This window comes from Portunus trituberculatus, chromosome 7 (genome assembly GCF_017591435.1).
Source record: "Portunus trituberculatus isolate SZX2019 chromosome 7, ASM1759143v1, whole genome shotgun sequence".
Lineage (NCBI taxonomy): Eukaryota > Metazoa > Arthropoda > Malacostraca > Decapoda > Portunidae > Portunus > Portunus trituberculatus.
The window spans coordinates 3,796,544-3,814,582 of NC_059261.1; the positions used below are offsets into that span (position 1 = coordinate 3,796,544).

General features: G+C 40.0%; 3 protein-coding genes across 7 annotated transcripts; 1 reads left to right on the forward strand and 2 right to left on the reverse strand.

Moving 5' to 3' along the window:
• The first annotated feature begins 2,056 nt into the window (after positions 1 to 2,056).
• On the forward strand, positions 2,057 to 3,405 carry LOC123498053. Its single transcript, XM_045245143.1, has 2 exons — positions 2,057 to 2,151; positions 2,275 to 3,405. Exons 1-2 carry the CDS (start codon positions 2,076 to 2,078, stop codon positions 2,874 to 2,876), a joined length of 678 nt encoding a protein of 225 aa, XP_045101078.1. The 5' UTR covers positions 2,057 to 2,075; the 3' UTR covers positions 2,877 to 3,405.
• Positions 3,406 to 6,268: 2,863 nt separating this feature from the next.
• On the reverse strand, positions 6,269 to 10,062 carry LOC123520794 (tigger transposable element-derived protein 1-like). Of its 4 annotated transcripts, none has more exons than XM_045283422.1 (4): positions 8,472 to 10,062; positions 8,095 to 8,319; positions 7,479 to 7,562; positions 6,269 to 7,226 (listed from the first exon to the last, which is right to left on the reverse strand). In XM_045283422.1, exons 1-2 carry the CDS (start codon positions 9,948 to 9,950, stop codon positions 8,278 to 8,280), a joined length of 1,521 nt encoding a protein of 506 aa, XP_045139357.1. In that variant the 5' UTR covers positions 9,951 to 10,062; the 3' UTR covers positions 6,269 to 7,226; positions 7,479 to 7,562; positions 8,095 to 8,277. The 4 variants fall into 4 exon arrangements, with proteins under 4 accessions (XP_045139357.1, XP_045139339.1, XP_045139330.1 ...); XM_045283404.1 differs by having other exon boundaries at positions 6,269 to 6,521; positions 6,807 to 7,226; positions 8,095 to 10,061; XM_045283395.1 differs by having other exon boundaries at positions 8,095 to 10,061.
• A 4,280-nt stretch (positions 10,063 to 14,342) lies between these two features.
• On the reverse strand, positions 14,343 to 16,912 carry LOC123498120. Of its 2 annotated transcripts, none has more exons than XM_045245296.1 (4): positions 16,768 to 16,912; positions 15,739 to 15,933; positions 14,954 to 15,045; positions 14,343 to 14,651 (listed from the first exon to the last, which is right to left on the reverse strand). In XM_045245296.1, exons 1-3 carry the CDS (start codon positions 16,852 to 16,854, stop codon positions 15,013 to 15,015), a joined length of 315 nt encoding a protein of 104 aa, XP_045101231.1. In that variant the 5' UTR covers positions 16,855 to 16,912; the 3' UTR covers positions 14,343 to 14,651; positions 14,954 to 15,012. The 2 variants fall into 2 exon arrangements, with proteins under 2 accessions (XP_045101231.1, XP_045101222.1); XM_045245287.1 differs by having other exon boundaries at positions 14,347 to 14,647; positions 14,953 to 15,045.
• Between the last annotated feature and the right edge of the window lie 1,127 nt (positions 16,913 to 18,039).

Here is an 18,039-nt window from a genome sequence, read left to right on the forward strand (position 1 = left end):
TACCTCAGACGAGACCATGAGTGATGAGAATGTAACTATTGTTGAAACAAAGGAACCGTTGAATACAACCTCGGTAAAAGGCATTGAAGGCAAAAATGAAACAGTTCTGGAAACTACGAAAGAAGAGAACATAACATTAGAGAAAGCAATTGATAACAAGAACGGAACCATTGTTGAAACTAAGGAAGAGAACAGAACTGTGGAAAATCCTGTTGCCGAGAATGAAAGCACTGTTAAAACCATTGAGCACAGAAACAAAACGGTACAAACACCTGCTGGTGATAAACATGGGACAGATATTGAAGCCAGTAAAGAGCAGGAAAATAAAATTTTGGATAAGATGGTTGAAAAGAAGAGAAATGATTTGGAAACTAAAGAACAGGAAAACGAAATCTTGCTAACAATCCCTGTTGCTAAGAACGAAACATTTCTGGAAACTAAAGAACAAGAAAACAAAACTGTGGAGAAAGCAGTTATTGATGATAAGAACGAAACCATCGTCGAAACTAAACAGCAAGACAACAAAACTGTGGAAAAGACCGATGATAGAAATGGAACCATTATTGAAACTAAACAGCAAGACAACAAAACTGTGGAAAAGACCGATGATAGAAATGGAACCATTATTGAAACTAAACAGCAAGACAACAAAACTGTGGAAAAGACCGATGATAGAAATGGAACCATTATTGAAACTAAACACCAAGACAACAAAACTGTGGAAAAGACCGATGATAGAAATGGAACCATTATTGAAACTAAACAGCAAGACAACAAAACTGTGGAAAAGACCGATGATAGAAATGGAACCATTGTTGAAACTAAACAGCAAGACAACAAAACTGTGGAAAAAACCGATGATAGAAATGGAACCATTATTGAAACTAAACACCAAGAGAACAAAACTGTGGAAAAGACCGATGATAGAAATGGAACCATTATTGAAACTAAACAGCAACGGAACCATAAACGAAACACCAAGAGAATAAAACTGAGGAAAAAAGTTGATGATAAGAACGGAACCATTGTTAAGCTAATCAGCAAGACAACAAAACTGTGAAAAAGTTATTGATGACAAAAACATAACCATTGTAGAAGCGAAACAGCAAGACAACAGAACTGTGGAAAATCCCACTGGTAATAAGATCGGAACCATTGTCCAAACGAAACAAGAGGAGAATAAAACTGTGGAAAATGAAGTTGATCAGAACGGAACCATTGTGGAAATGAAACAGCAAGACAACAGAACTGTAGAAAAAGCAGTTATTGATGACAAAAACGTAACCATTGTGGAAACGAAACAAGAGGAGAATAAAACTGTGGAAAATCCCACTGGTAATAAGATCGGAACCATTGTCCAAACGAAACATGAAGAGAATAAAACTGTGGAAAATTCCACTGGTGATAAGAGCGGAGGAGATATTGAGATTAGCAAAGAGGAAGAGAACAAGCCCTTGCTGCAAGGGTGCACGATAAGATCGAAACGGATGAAACAATTAGTAAAGAGATAGAAAACAAAACATTTGAAAAAGCCGTTGCCAAAAACAACGAAACATTTGAGGGAACTAATGAGCAGGAAAACAAAATGATATTTTCAAGGAACGAAACAGATGCGGAAACTAAAGAACCACATGAGGAAATTGCGTTGCCACTAATCCCAGGTGCTAAAAACGAAACATTTGAGGGAACTAATGAGCAGGAAAACAAAATGATATTTTCAAGGAACGAAACAGATGCGGAAACTAAAGAACCACGTGAGGAAATTGCGTTGCCACTAATCCCAGGTGCTAAAAACGAAACATTTGAGGGAACTAATGAGCAGGAAAACAAAATGATATTTTCAAGGAACGAAACAGATGCGGAAACTAAAGAACCACGTGAGGAAATTGCGTTGCCACTAATCCCAGGTGCTAAAAACGAAACATTTGAGGGAACTAATGAGCAGGAAAACAAAATGATATTTTCAAGGAACGAAACAGATGCGGAAACTAAAGAACCACATGAGGAAATTGCGTTGCCACTAATCCCAGGTGCTAAAACGAAACATTTGAGGAACTAATGAGCAGGAAAACAAAATGATATTTTCAAGGAACGAAACAGATGCGGAAACTAAAGAACCACATGAGGAAATTGCGTTGCCACTAATCCCAGGTGCTAAAAACGAAACATTTGAAGGAACTAATGAGCAGGAAAACAAAATGATATTTTCAAGGAACGAAACAGATGCGGAAACTAAAGAACCACATGAGGAAATTGCGTTGCCACTAATCCCAGGTGCTAAGAACGAAACTAAAGAGCAAGAAAACAAAACGGTATTTTCGAGGAACGAAACGGTTGGCGAAACTATAGAACCACACGAGGAAATTTTACCACGAGCGAACATAACTCACGAGAGCGAAACAGAAACTGAAGGAAACGAAAGCGAAATTGTACAGAACAAATCGATGAATCTAGAGACCACGATAGCGGAAATTGAAACGACCACGATAGCGATTGAGGAAAAAACGGAAAGTATTCAGAAATTAAATGAAGATCTCAGTAAACAAACAATACTTCTGCAGAACCGAACAGAAGATCTTGAGAAAAAATCAAATGAAATGAAAAACAAAATACTAGAAGTGGAAAACAAAACGATGCGATTAGAAAAGGAATCAGATGCGATGTTAATGGAGAGTGTCATAATAGGACGAACGATGCTGCGTGTGGAGACAGAAACCAATGACATTGAAAACAAAGCTGTGGGTTTGAAGGAGACGACCGAGAATCTCCAGAACAAGACAGGAGACCTGCAGGAAGGAACTCAGAGTCTGCAGGCTCAGATTGAAGCTCTACAGAACAAGATGATGCACTTAGAGAACATGATGGAAAAATCTTGAACATGACAGTAGAAATTGAAGACCATACATTAGGTCTGGAAAAAGAAACACTGGATTTGGAGAATAAGACAGTCGAATTGGAAGACAAGGTGACTGGTATTTATAATTGGACTCAACAGATGCAGAAGCGAACGTCGCAACTGGAGAACAAGACTACTGGACTGCGGAGCAAGACAGTAGGCTTGCAAAACAAGGCATCAGTCCTGAAAAAGAAAGCTTTTCCTGCAGATGATGATGTGTTGTCTGCGAGGAAAAACAGTAGGCGTGTAAGACAACAACGCCGCCGGAAAACAAAACAACCCTACTACAACTGTGGAAAGACAAACTGCTGCAGTACAATGTACAACTCAAGAAAGTACGAACTGTAACCGAAAGGGCAATCCACAGTGGCGCTGCTGAGGCAGACAGATGACAGAGAGGCCGAGGAGATCTGAACGAAGGCTCCTCGTCCCTGTCATGGAAAGGAAGGATCTTTTCTTTACCTTACCTTTCCGAACTGAGTGACTTTTTCTCTATGACTTTCTAATAATGCAGTATTGTAATGTTTAGTCAACACAAAACGTGTGCTTTCCTTTCTGTCTTTATTGATACATGAATTACTCTCTATTCATCTGATAAACCAGACTTTAGTTCTGTGCCATCATTCATTGAACAGATGATGTAGTGTGTGTGTGTGTGTGTGTGTGTGTGTGTGTGTGTGTGTGTGTGTGTGTGTGTGTGTGTGTGTGTGTGTGTCCTCCTGTCTTTCATTGTACAGATGGTTATGAGAGAGAGAGAGAGAGAGAGAGAGAGAGAGATTACAAGTTCTCTTAATTTAATTATCATATTCCTTCCATTTTGTTCTTTCTAATTGATTTAATCCTCTCTGCCTCTTCTTATTACAATTACTTTTTTCTCTTTATTTTTCCCTTTTTTCTTTTTTTCCTTCATTTTATCCTTCTTTGCTTCGTCCTTCTCCACCTCCTCTTTTTTTCTCCATTTTATCCTTCTTTGCTTTGTCCTCCTCCACTTCTTATATTTCCTCTTTCTCTTTTCTCTTTTCTCGTGCCTCTCCTCTTCCTTCTTTTTTCAACACCCACACCAAGGATATAGTGAAAACAAAACCACATTTTCTCAAGTTGTTTTATGCTACCCCAAAAATACACCACACACACACACACACACACACACACACACACACACACACACACACACACACACACACACACACACACACACACACATACACTCACACAGTCACTTACATAGTACAGTAAGTCCTCGTTATACGGTACATCTGCGTTCCTGAAAACCTTACCGCATATTGAATTTACCGTATACCGAACGTATTATAACATGTAATAATAGGGAATGCGTTCCAGCACGTCAAGTCACCGCTACAGAAATTAAAATACATGAAAATAATTATTAAAAAAAAAGTAAAGTACTGCGCAAAAGAAGTAAACAGAAAATGAATATATTATGAATATATTTCCTACAGAGCTTCATAATAAAGTGCCGAGGATTTAAAAAGATTACGGATTCTCCTCCAGTATAATGATGATGTGATCGGGTACCATGTGGTGTTACTGGGCAGGGAATTGGGTTAACTTGTACAGAACCAGATAAAGGAGATAAGTATGTACTGTACCTACTGCTTGTTATTGTTGATGCGCTGAGAGGTAAATTTACCATTATTATATACCCAGTATATGCAAAATAATTGATCTATTCTTGAGTGTGTCGGAGCGTGTGAGATAAATGTTGCTGTGAACGTTGTCATGATAAAATGTAATTGTAAAGTTTAAAATGAATTACTAAAGTTATGAGAAAAATGTAATTCAGGAAGTTGAGGGTTCAATCACTCATGAGATCAATAAATTCATTGAGAGTTCACGATTACAGAGATTATTGGAAAAAATGTAATCCAAAATAAATTATGAATTAATTCAAAAGGAAAAATGTAATTAAGGGATATAGTAAAAGCTAATGAAAAAAATATAATCTGGAGCTATTGATTAGTGTACATAATTTAGGAAGCAAATTAGTTAGTAGAGAAAACTTGTCATGAAGAGAATAACATTGAATAAAGAATAAATAGGCGAGTGTCTCAGCTGATAGGTACTGAGTTGAGCGGCGCGAGAGATAGATAGATAGAGAGGGTGGGAGGGGGGTGGAGGCGGATATATGAAGAACATGGGGGAGGGGACGGAGTGGAGGACAGACGGGAAGGTGGAGTGTCGATCGCAGGCAAGCTGATACGTCAGAGGCATGGTACAATAACTTTTTGATCGTTATTGTACCATGCGTCAGAGGCACCTGTAGCTAATGACAGCTAGGTACCACTTAAAAAAGGATGGCAGATGTCACTTTTGTTTGAAATACTGGTAGGAAAACTGCTTCGTGAAATGCATACATACATACATACATGCATACCGTACATACATACATAAATATATACACATATGAGTATATTTTTAACATTGTTGCCAAACGCTTCCGCTCATAGTGGTCGGAACCCGTAGTGAACCAGGGTTGCCATGTTTGTCCTTTTAAGGACAGTCTGTCCTTTTTTGAGCCTGTTTGTCCTTAAGTTTTCTTGTAAATAAGGACAGTCAAAATCTGTCCTTTCCTGTCCTTTTTTTCAGCAAAATTTATTTATTTATTTTTTTTTTTTTCATTGTGAACCACGGATCCGGTCAAACCTTCAAACACGCAGTCAATAAATTTGTTTCTGCAACTTCCTATCTTTTTATTGTTTTATCATATTTGTTGTTGTGTTATATAAAAATAAATCGAGCATATTATAAACTTATGATTTTTCTGTGGGATCGCAGACTGGTAACTATAATAAGCAACCGGCAACTCCCTTAATAAAGCGCTCCCACTCCCAGCCTCCCAGTCTAGCCTAAATGTTGCTAAATTTCATATAACCCTGCAGGTTCTCTCTCTCTCTCTCTCTCTCTCTCTCTCTCTCTCAGCTGTTATACACTTTTAAACACATACCTTAAACACACACACACACACACACACACACGGCCCGGTAGCTCAGTGGTTAGAGCGCTGGCTTCACAAGCCAGAGGACCGGGGTTCGATTCCCCGGCCGGGTGGAGATATTTGGGTGTGTCTCCTTTGACGTGTAGACCCTGTTCACTGATCACCTAGCAGTGAGTAGGTACGGGATGTAAATCGAGGAGTTGTGACCTTGTTGTCCCGGTGTGTGGTGTGTGCCTGGTCTCAGGCCTAGCCCAAGATCGGAAATAATGAGCTGGCGTAACCACCTCTCTTGCTGATCTCGTGTGCTGCCTGGCCCACCTGTGTCATGTCAGCTTCGGTACTGTTTGTTTAGTGCGACAGTTTGTGATGTTCTGGTGTTATTCATGAGGGAATTTATGGTTATTTAAATGCTTCTCTGTTCTTTATTTTTTTTATTATTATACAGCAATATAAGTTAAATTCAGTTGCCCTTTTTGTATGTGGGTCTTTTTGCTCAGTGGTTATTGTTGTCATTACAAACACACACACACACACACAAATAAATTAACAAATAAATAAAGTAAATAAATTAAGTAATTTGAAAAATGAATACAATGGTGGTTTTTAGATGAGGTACATTTTTGATACGAGTCATGGTTGGGGATGTGCCGATGTGGTCTTTTCGGGAGGCTGGAACAGATTAATGGCATTTCAATGGCGAGAATTGTTTTGAGATACAAGCATTTTGAGATACTAGCTCCGTCATGGAACGAATTAAACTCGTATAACAAGGCACCACTGTAAATAATAATAATAACAAAAAAAAAATAATAATAAAATAATTCCCACCTCTTTAGACTCATTGTTAATCATTAGGGAGCTTTAAAATATTTGACAATTGTATGAATGAAGGTGACAGATGGAAAATACAGAAGCATGGTTCATACAAGGACAGCCATGTGTAGGCCCACTTACATGCCAGTTCTCGAGCAGGTCCTAAAGAGTTAGCCATAAGAATGGGATAAATGTCTTGAAACCTCCCTCCTCAATGAGTTCAGTGGTCACAGGATGAAGGAAACAGAAGCAGGCAGGGAGTTCCAGTGTAGCAGTGTGTTCTTGTGCTCAAATGTCTTGTCTGGTGACCTCAAGCCTATAATTTGTCTGCAGAAGCGTGAAGTTTCTGGTGGTGGAACTTTACCGCTCCCGTGCAGTGGTGGTTGTTCGTGAGTTGTGGACCAGAGGAGGGCGGAGCAACACACTCTAGCCGCCCTACCAGTCCACCGCGCAGCTCAATAAAGCCGTCCGCTCCCAGGAGGCCCCCGACGAGGAGTGGGTGATCCATTCCATCCCAACCATCCACACAGCAGGTACACTTTCTTGCTGTTGTATTGGAACCTTAGAGAGAAAGATTACTTGTGGATGTTTCAGATTTTTATAGTAATTGTTTATCTTCTTAGGTTAAAGGTACTTGTGATAATATTGAAAGTACATGAATTGTCTAGATGTTGAAAAGAACTTGCAATTTTCCTAATTCTCAAAGTAACTTAGCATCTCTCAATATTAAAAGTACTTTAGGCAATATTAAAAGTATTTATGAATTGTCTAAGTGTTGAAAGTACTAGCTAATCTTCCTAAGTTTAAGAGTACCTGCGAATCTTCCAAACACAGTCAGGTCTTGAGTTACAAATTGAATTCCGTCCATAACGTAGCTCGTCTATTGAAACACTCTATCTGGAAACAAATTTCTCCAATTAAAATAACGGCAGTCCAATTAATTCGTTCCACATCCGACAATTATCAATATGAAAATCAATTAACATGATATTGTATGCAAAATTAATTTTCTAGCCTAACTATAAATAATATGCAGAGAGAGAGAGAGAGAGAGAGAGAGAGAGAGAGAGAGAGAGAGAGAGAGAGAGAGAGAGAGAGAGAGAGAGAGAGAGTGTGTGTGTGTGTGTGTGTGTGTGTTGTAAAAAAAAAAATAATGATAATTTTTAGTACCTTACTTTCATAGGTACACACTACGGAATTTACTTTTTAATTAATAAGTGGGTTTCTAAAGGTAAAATGTTTAAAAAGTATTTTGAGAGTAGAAATGGTTTATTAGAGAGTTTAAGAGTTGTAAGAGTGTGTGGAGGCTTATGAGAACTGGCGAATCACTTTAACCAATACGGTTTGTACTTCGTGTTTTTCACCTATCGTGGGTGATTGTGGAACGCAATATCAGCGATAAATGAGGGATTACTGTACTGTACTTTACCTTGATGAAGAGTCGTGGCTGGCTTGAGGGAGACGATGGGGAGGAGGAGGAGGGAGGGGTTACCCTGGGGAATACCATCCTTCTGATTCAGGAAGGCGCTCTCTTCTTGGGAATTTTACCTTACTGGGACCAGGTTGTAGTTCATGATCACTTAACTCTCTTTTAGGTCGCCTCATCATGAACTTATCTGATGACACTTGCTTCTGTCTTCGTTTTAGGATGTTCCTAAAATGAGACATAACATTGTCATTAAAAAAGTTCATGCACCGCCCAGACATTGCTTTATCAGGGTGATGTTTTTCAATGAAACTTTTCACTTCTTCCCACATTCTCAACATTTTCTTAATCTCACTGGAATGGAGGACACCCTCCCCTACCTCCACCTCCCCTGACGAAAGTTCTTCCACCACCTTCTGCTGCTGCTCCTTGTGAAGCTCCAGAAGTTCATCAGTCGTAAGTTCTTGGCTGTGCTCCTCCACTAACTCCTCCACATCAGCACCATCCATCTCCAGACCCAAAGTGTGCCCCAGAGAGACAATTTCATCGACGAGCTGCTCTGTCGCCTCCACCGGTTCAGGGCGGAAACCTTCAAAGTCTCGGTGAGGGACACACTCGGGCCACAATTTTTGCCATGCAGTATTCAGGGTCCTCACTGTGACACCATCCCAGGCCTTATCAATTAGATTTATACAATTTAGGATATTAAAGTGGACCTTCCAGAATTCTCTGAGAGTCAGGCTTGTATATTCGGTCACTTCAACACACTTTTGAAACAAGGCCTTGGTATACAGCTTCTTAAAGTTGCCAATGACTTGTTGGTTCATGGGTTGGAGGATTGGAGTTGTGTTGGGAGGAAGAAACTTGACCTTGATGAATTGAAATTCCTCCAACAAATCATCTTCGAGCCCTGGAGGATGTGCAGGAGCATTATCTAACACAAGCAAGGCCTTGAGTGGCAAATTCTTCTCGTGAAGATATTTCTTCACTGAGGGCCCGAAAACTTCATTGATCCACTCAGTGAAAAATTGTCGTGTGACCCAGGCTTTGCTATTGGCCCTCCACATCACGCTCAGTTGCTTCCTCTGGACCTTAAACCTCTTGAAAACTTGTGGATTCTCGGAGTGGTACACCAGCAACGGCTTCATCTTGTTATCACCACTCGCATTGGCGCAAAGCAAGAGGGTAAGCCTGTCCTTCATGGGCTTGTGGCCAGGCAGAGATTTTTCCTCAGTCGTGATGTAGGTCCTCTTAGGCATTCTTTTCCAAAAAAGACCTGTCTCATTACAGTTAAAAACTTGCTGGGGTATGAACCCCTCACTAGTAATGAATGTTTGGAATTCGGACACAGATGTCTGTGCAGCAGCTGTATTATTGCTCGCAGCCTCCTCGGATCGCACTACACCGTGTATGCCAGTTCTCTTTTTAAAATTCTCGAACCATCCCCGGCTTGCCTTAAATGCCTGATTTTCAGACGATGCGCCTGGGGTCTTCCTGACAAGGTCCATATACAGCGCCTTTGCCTTGGCACACGTAATCCCTTCAGACACAGTGTCGCCTTTTGACTGTTTTTTGTTGATCCACACCAACAGCAGCTTCTCAACATTTTCCAGGAGCTTAGGACGTTTCTTGGTAATCACGGTAATTCCTTTAGCCACATCAAGCTTCTTAATTTCTTCCTTCTTCTTCAGGATAGTGCTGATCGTAGAGGACGGACGGCCGTATAACTTGGCGATATCTCTCACTCGTAGACCACCAACCTCGTGTTTTTCTATTATCTTTTTCTTCAGTTCTATGGAAATGGAATCCTTCTTCTTCTTAGCAACACCACCCTTAGCAACCATCCTCGTAGCTGACATCGTGGGTTACAAAATTCCTTCACGTAAACCACAAATAAACCTCAGAGAAGCGCACATGGACGCAGAAATACTCCCACCACACGAGGCACACACAGACTGACTCACCGTCTGTGTGAGGCTGAGCGGCGGCGGGAACCACGTGGTTGCCATAGCGGCGCGGGGTACCAGCGCGGCGAATTTTTCCGAGTATTTTGTGCTCGTAAAGGGAGACAAACGCTCGTAACTTGAGGTGAAACTACATTAATAGTACAGTCGCGTCTCAGGTTACGAGTTAAATTCGTTCCATAATATAGCTCCATCGTGGGGAAAAAGATCGTATCGAAACGAATTTCCTTTTAAATAATGGAAATGCAATTAATCAGTTCTACACCCGAAAAATATTTAAATGAAAATTAACTAATATGGTACCGTGCTTTATGCAGAATTAATATCTAACGAAAAACAATAATAAATAAGTAATATGCAATGGTGTCTCTCTATATCACTAGACAAAGAAACACTATATACACTGATATACACTGGAAAATAAAGCTTGTGTGTGTGTGTGTGTGTGTAATTCACTGTTTGACCTGCTGCAGTCTCTGACGAGACAGCCAGACGTTACCCTACGGAACGAGCTCAGAGCTCATTATTTCCGATCTTGGGATAGGCCTGAGACCAGGCACACACCACACACCGGGACAACAAGGTCACAACTCCTCGATTTACATCCCGTACCTACTCACTGCTAGGTGAACAGTGAACACTGAACAGGGGCTACACATGAAAGGAGACACACCCAAATATCTCCACCCGGCCGGGGAATCGAACCCCGGTCATCTGGTTTGTGAAGCCAGCGCTCTAACCACTGAGCTACCGGGCCGTGTCTGAGCTACCGGGCCGTGTGTGTGTGTGTGTGTGTGTGTGTGTGTGTGAACGAAAACATAAAAGGAAGAAAGCAGTTTGTGAGAGAGAGAGAGAGAGAGAGAGAGAGAGAGAGAGAGAGAGAGAGAGAGAGAGAGAAGGGTGTGCAACTCATGTATGTAGCCTCTGGAACCATGTGGGTTTAACCACAGCGTTGCTCATAACCCGAGTGAATGATAGCTTGTATACCGAGATTCCGAGACGGGATAGACGAGGATGCCAAACGGTGAGATAGACGGGGAATAATTTGGAGAACGAAGGAATGACACTGGATAAGGGAATAAAGACGAATGAATAAGAGAAGAAATGATAAAGGGATAACAGTTGAGTAGACGAACAAAAAGAGAGAAGAAAAGAGAAACAGGGATAACGAACGAGCAAAATAGGAGAAAAAAAACAAGAATAAAAGAAAGCAAACGAAATAAAGTAGAAAAAATAGGCTGTAACAATACTTCACCGGTGTGTGCTGCCAGTGGCTTGACATAGTGTGGAGGCCAGGGGGTAATAGGGAGCAGTGGGGGAAGCAAGAGGGGGTTGTGTCATGTAGGGAAATAGATAATGGGTAGGTGAGGAGATGCATTATGTCTGGAATGAATGACGCAAGTCAGGAAGCTAGGATATTTAAATTATTTGATATATTAATTGATAACATGACAATATTCCCGCCAGTGTGTGTGTGTGTGTGTGTGTGTGTGTGTGTGTGAGGAAGATTTTGACCACTACGGACTTGCATCCTTTATCCTCGGTTCCCTTATCTTTGTCCCCTTCCCATCCTCTTCACTCGTCATATGGTTGCTGTTGTTGTTGTCTTCGTCTCACCATTACTGCTTAATAAATTTTATATATATATATATATATATATATATATATATATATATATATATATATATATATATATATATATATATATATATATATATATATATATATATGTTTGTATGGGTCATGAGCAGCGGGCAGTATGAGGACGGTGGAATATGAACAGCTGGCAGTGGGCGGCGAGCGGTGAGTTGGCCGCGGCTGGTGAGTACTGTCCGGTGTATTATGAGCGGCGGGCAGTAATGATGTGTAATGAAACACTGTACAGTTTGTCGTGTAAGGTATGTGTGTGTGTGTGTGTGTGGTTTATTAATTAGTGTGTGTACAGTGTTACCACAATGAACTAAAATGCATAACTTCACCGTGTATTGTTTTATAAACAGTACACGGTACATAGTTAGATAGAAAGATGGATAGATAGATAACTATATTGGCAACAAAACCAGTTAATTTGATATACAGGATGCCATTAATAATAGTAAATGTTCCAGTTGTATTTGTGAATTACGTTGCTTCAACTACTTGTGTGTGGCGTAAAGAAAACAAAATCACTTAGAATAATGATAATAATAAAAGATCGATCTGGTTAGGTGTTCGTAAATGAGCAGAGCAGGACGACCCACACAAGATTAATTCGCTATGGGGGGATAGGCAAGAGTTCCTTATCATAAAAAGTACTATTTAGACTAGACAAGAGTGTGATAGGATAATCAGGCTTAAAAGGAAGGTGGAAGAAACATGGAGGGAGGTCTGGGTAGGTGGACACGTGTGGAGGTAACTTGTGGAGCGGAGAAAAGAAACATTTGGAGGTAAAAATTTTGATTGTCGCGAGACTATAAAAAAAGTAATAGTTTGACTATGATAGAAGTGTGGTAGGATAGTTAGGCTTGGAGGGGAAGGTCTGTGTAGGTGGAAACGTGTGGAGAGAGATATGGAGGAAAAAACAAACATTTGGAGACTTCATGAATCATTATTCGCTACATATGTGAAACAGACATAATGCAGTGTGTGTGTACCCTCCACCCTCCTGAGCACACAATAACCTACTGCAAACATAAATCTATGTATGCATGTAAGAGACAGACAGACAGTTTGACACACACACACACACACACACCCGGTAGCTCAGTGGTTAGAGCGCTGGCTTCACAAACCAGAGGACCAGGGTTCGATTCCCCGGCCGGGTGGAGATATTTGGGTGTGTCTCCTTTCACGTGTAGGTGCTGTTCACCTAGCAGTGAGTAGGTACGGGATGTAAATCGAGGAGTTGTGACCTTGTTGTCCCGGTGTGTGATGTGTGCCTGGTCTCAGGCCTATCCGAAGATCGGAAATAATGAGCTCTGAGCTCGTTCCGTAGGGTAACGTCTGGCTGTCTCGTCAGAGACTGCAGCAGAACAAACAGTGGAACTGTCTCGTCAGAGACTGCAGCAGATCAAACGGTGAAACACACACACACACACACACGATGGAGGTGGAGGGAGGTGTGTGTGTGTGTACGCAATATACCAGGTAGGTGTTATATAATTCGTTACAAGACACTTTGCAGTAGGTTAGTGTGCGCGTATTTCGTCTTTAAAGGGGCGTGACGAAGGGACGTGCAGCTGAACCCAGGACCAACACTGCTGCTGCACGTGAATGGGGGAGGGGCGGGGGAGGTCGGTCGTATGTCTATTTCACACTGAATTGACCACACACACTGGCGGGGACCTTACGCACACGGCATCGGGTGACGTACGTTCATGTTAGGGATTGTAATGTAATTACTGTAGGCTTAGTAAGTGACACTATCCTAATATATATATACTCAATTATAAATAATTATGTACCTGCAATAGTAGAGAAACATGTATATCGTAGATCAATACATGTGTGCTTCAGTAACTGTTAATACTCTTATGTTTACGTATGTGCTTCGGTGTAAATCAATATATTATTTATGATGTGCTTTGGTATTTTATTAACGTATTAGATTTTTAATACCAGATTTTATTATATATTATTTGGTATTAATACCAGATTTTATTGTATTAAACGTATTATACTAAAAAATCTATAAACGTAGTATTATTATATACTAAAAATATTGTATTAAACGTCTTATATTTTTTGTATATTATGAAACGTTAAACGTCGTTTATTAGGTTTTTTGTATATTAATATACAGAATTTAATAGACGACGTTTAACGTTTCATATACGTTTAATATACTAAAATCGAGGCTTTTTTTTTTTTTTGGTAAATACGTTAGTAATGTATACTAGTGATAGATATAGTGATAGATATAATAGACTTAGATATAATAGTAGATAATAGTAGACTTAGATATAATAGTAGATAGTAGGTAATAAATAGTAGTAGACTATCTAGATATATCTATCATCCTATATTAGATATAGTAGTAGATAGATATATCTATCATCCTATATTAGTATAGATCTGTACGTAGTGTCAGTACTTTTTTTGTTGTTCATTACTTAATTTTTGTTATTTATGGTGTCATTTTACCTTACTTCAAAAGGGTTTAAACAGTCCCTTACCGTCCATGTACAGTACGATACCTCGAAGAGTCTCCGGAGAGAGGAGAGAAAGTAACTGCGAAACAACCCCCCCCCCACACCCCAAAAACTGAAAATCGATCGATTTTTTTTCTTTTTCCCAGTACGTACATTACAGAGATACCTCGAAGTGTCTCCGGAGAGAAACAGCGGAACAACCCCAAAAAAAAAAAAAAAATCAACAACTGAGTGGCAGAGTCTCTCGAACTCTTAGTCAACACTTGAATAGTCACCGGCAACGGGCCAGCCACCAGGGAGTGTTTGGAAGGCATTCCGTCCCCGCCAGTAGAGAACGGGGGAGCGCCGGAATAATGGCTGCTGTGTGGCGAGACGTGCAGCGGCGCTTCTCTTGATGCCGTTTGGGGAGCAACACCCGTCACTCGCCTCTTGTTGCTTCTGCACTGACGTCGTGGTGGTGGTGGTCCTGCAAGGAGTAAATAAAGAATGTTAATTTCTAATTTAAAACCTTTGAAATTGTATTATAATAAAAATATTGCAACTTCATCCCAGCGTTTCTTTATATATCAACTAAACCTAAATTTCGTCAATCCTCCACCTCTGCTATTTTTACCCTTAGCTTTCTTTATTTCTACAAAAAAAAAAAAAAAAAAAAAAAAAAAAAACTAAACGAAATGTCACGTGCATCTTTTCATCCCATGTTTAGTACTACTTAGTCACGCACGTGCAACAAGCCTTATAAACGGGCGATAAATCCATTTCTCTTACGAGACAACGAGGGTTCAGGCGTGACGAGGAAGTGACAACCAGCCAGTGATTCCAGAGGTTCAAGGGAGTCTTGACCAGATCTGCGGCTTCGCCTGCGGGAGAAAAACCATCAGCTCATTACAGTTATTACCACCTCTAGCATGATTTGACCCTTCCTCTGGTACTTATAAGGTCTACCCTTCAATACTAACCAATAAAATTGGAAAACATTCCTTTAAATGTTGTACCTACATGTTTATATAGATTACAGTCATTAAATTTTATCCATCAAGACTTCTCAGCAAAACATTCTATTTGATTCTTTCTCGAGGCTAAAACATTTCATTCATACACGACGAATTGTTACACATACCGCACTGGAAAGGTTAATATTATAATTTACTATTGTAAATTTAAAGTACAAGATATTGAACGTTCTAATAGATTCTTAAATGCTTTCTAAATACTAATAGAGTTCGACATACCGTGAATGATTACATACCGCATTGAACGTGAATTATTATACATATCGCATTGAAAAGACAGAACACACTACACTGAAATTAATGGCTAACCTTATACACTTCACTGAATTTAAAGTATAAGACCGTAAACATTCTACATACCTTATCAAGAAACCACTGACAAAAACACTGAACACTGAGTTACTCACTCACTAACCATCCAGCACATACTATACTATACATATATAGCCTACTTGTAGCACCGCACCTGTCCGCTGTGAGCGTTACCCTGCGATACACTACTTGATGTTTAGATTATTAGCACCAAATACCAACACTTGCCTTGTTCAGCTCCGAAGATGGTAGCGAGGTGAAGTGGTCAGCTGTCTCTATACGCAGGCATCCTTCTCTAAAATATCCATCTGTGTCCAGCCTGCCCTGTCCCCGTCTCCGTGTCCAGCCTGCTCGTCTACTCGTGTCCAGCTTGTTCATGTCATCGTGTGCACTGCTAAACTCCTGTGTATATCCTGTGTAGACCTTATTGTGGAAGAAAATAAAGGTTTAGTCTATGAAGTAAATTAGTTCAGGTGTTAGACGTAATAGTTGTAATAAGCTGAGGTAATACTGGTAATAGTTGTAAAAAAGTGTTAGAAGTAATGGTAGTTGTAGTAAGACGAGGTAATTGTGTTAGTGATAGTAATAAATGTTAGAAGTTACCGTGGTAGTCGCAGTAATAAGGCAATGGCAGTGGTAGTTGAAATAAGAGATAGTAGTAACAGTTGTAGTGGTAATAGTTATAGTTATGGTGGCAGTAGTAATATAGAGGATATGGAAGACCGTAATAATGGCAGTGGTAGTTGTAATAAGAGATAGTAGTAATAGTAGTAGTGGTGGTACCTAATAGTTATAGTGGCAATAGGCGAGATGGTGATGGTAGTAGTGGCAATAATATAGAGGGTTTGGAAGACGGTTAATAGGTAGTGATAGTTGTAATAAGAGATAGAGGTACAGCGTAGTTAACAAGTAATAGTTATAGTTTTGGTAGCAGTAGGTGAGGGACTAATAGGAATGGTAGCGAGGGTAATTTTGAAAGCTGTGGTAGTAATAGACGAAACAAACATGGTGGTAGTTGTAAATTGATAACAGAATTAAGAGGAGGAGGAGGAGGAGGAGGAGGAAGAAGGAAGTATAAAAACGATAGTAATAATCAGTAATAGTGGTAGTCGTTGTAATAAGACTAAGAAAGAAAACGAGAAGCATAACATTACCATACAAGTTATAGAAGGAAACTAAAACATAACACCACAAAACATAATAAAAACACTCAAGCCTCCTCCCTTCAAGCACATACACCCAGACCCTTCAGCTTACCTCCTTCTGCAGCAGCTGGCGATGAAGTGAGCAGGCGGGGTAGAGGGAAGCCGTAAGCTCAACACCGAACCCTCTGTTGTGAACCATGAAGCAGCATATTCTGAAACACTCGCCAGCCTTTCTCCACTATTCAAACGATTCTACTTGCTATGACACAGAATTTTAAGGATGTTTTTATGGTTCTTGTGACAGATTGATATGCTTTCTACATTACTGACAGAGGAAACAGTCTTGGGAACCTGGCTACTTATTGCTATGGCGTTGAAAACAGTCATGGTGAAAGAGCAGTGTTTCATCACCAGTAGTTTCAAAGGCTACAAAGAACAAAGATAAAGTTTTCGTGAGTGTTTCTGTTAATGATAGTGCAAAATACTAGTAAATCTATCGCTGCAATCGTGAAAATACACTTGGAAACTCTCTTTGCTTATCACTACAGCCATGAAAACATCTGAAGACCACCGTAACTACCACTGCAGCCTTCTAAACTCTTACTAGAGGTACAAAACACACACACACACAAAAAGTTAAAAAAAAAAAAAAAAAGATTACCAGTAATTTAAGCGTTTCGAAACAAAACTTTTAGATTTTGACTTTTTTTAAGTACCATCGATTCGTCTTCAGTTTAATCATTTGAGATAATTGAGCTGTTAGGAAAAATAACTCATTCAGAGAGAGAGAGAGAGAGAGAGAGAGAATTATTGAACTACCGGCCCTTATTTTGGTTTTAATTTCAATATTGTTAGTTCATTGATCTGCATAATTGTTAATTTTCTACTTCAATATTCCCATTATTTCTTTCTCTCTTCTTCCGACCATTATTACTTTCCTCTTCTTCCATCTAATAGTATAACTACTTATATAACTACAAGGCCCGTCGCAATACGGCAAGCAAACATGCAATTGCTTAGGGCCCCGAGCTTACCAGGGGCCCACAGACAGCAACCAGTTAAGAATTAAATGGAATGACAAACTGTGTGAGCGCCTCTGTAGAATGTAACTGTAGTGAAAGGATAATGCTGCGACACACTGCCCTTCATGCGGGTTGTGGGAGTGGTAGTTTTTTTTTTTTTTTCAGTTATATTTAATAAAATGCAATCTCAAACAACGTGTCTTTGCTGTAGTTCTTGTAGGCTTTGTGCGGTGGCCGGGGTGGGATGGGAAGGCTTTGGAGTTTTTGCTGTGGTCCTTGGGTTGTGTGCCAGGGAATGAGACTCCATGTCCATTTTGCTTAGGATCCCCAATGTCTTGAAACGGGTCTGATGACTACAATTA

Excerpts from the sequence above, each read along its gene's own strand:
- LOC123498053 (XM_045245143.1), top strand. The coding sequence starts at position 2,076 with ATGATATTTTCAAGGAACGAAACAGATGCGGAAACTAAAGAACCACAT. Across the intron at positions 2,152-2,274 it reads TGCGTTGCCACTAATCCCAG|GTGCTAAGAACGAAACTAAA; the intron begins GTGCTAAAAACG and ends CACTAATCCCAG.
- LOC123520794 (XM_045283412.1), bottom strand. The coding sequence starts at position 9,950 with ATGTCAGCTACGAGGATGGTTGCTAAGGGTGGTGTTGCTAAGAAGAAG.
- LOC123498120 (XM_045245296.1), bottom strand. The coding sequence starts at position 16,854 with ATGGTTCACAACAGAGGGTTCGGTGTTGAGCTTACGGCTTCCCTCTAC. Across the intron at positions 15,934-16,767 it reads GCCAGCTGCTGCAGAAGGAG|GTCTACACAGGATATACACA; the intron begins GTAAGCTGAAGG and ends TTCCACAATAAG. Across the intron at positions 15,046-15,738 it reads CATCTTCGGAGCTGAACAAG|GCGAAGCCGCAGATCTGGTC; the intron begins GCAAGTGTTGGT and ends TTTCTCCCGCAG.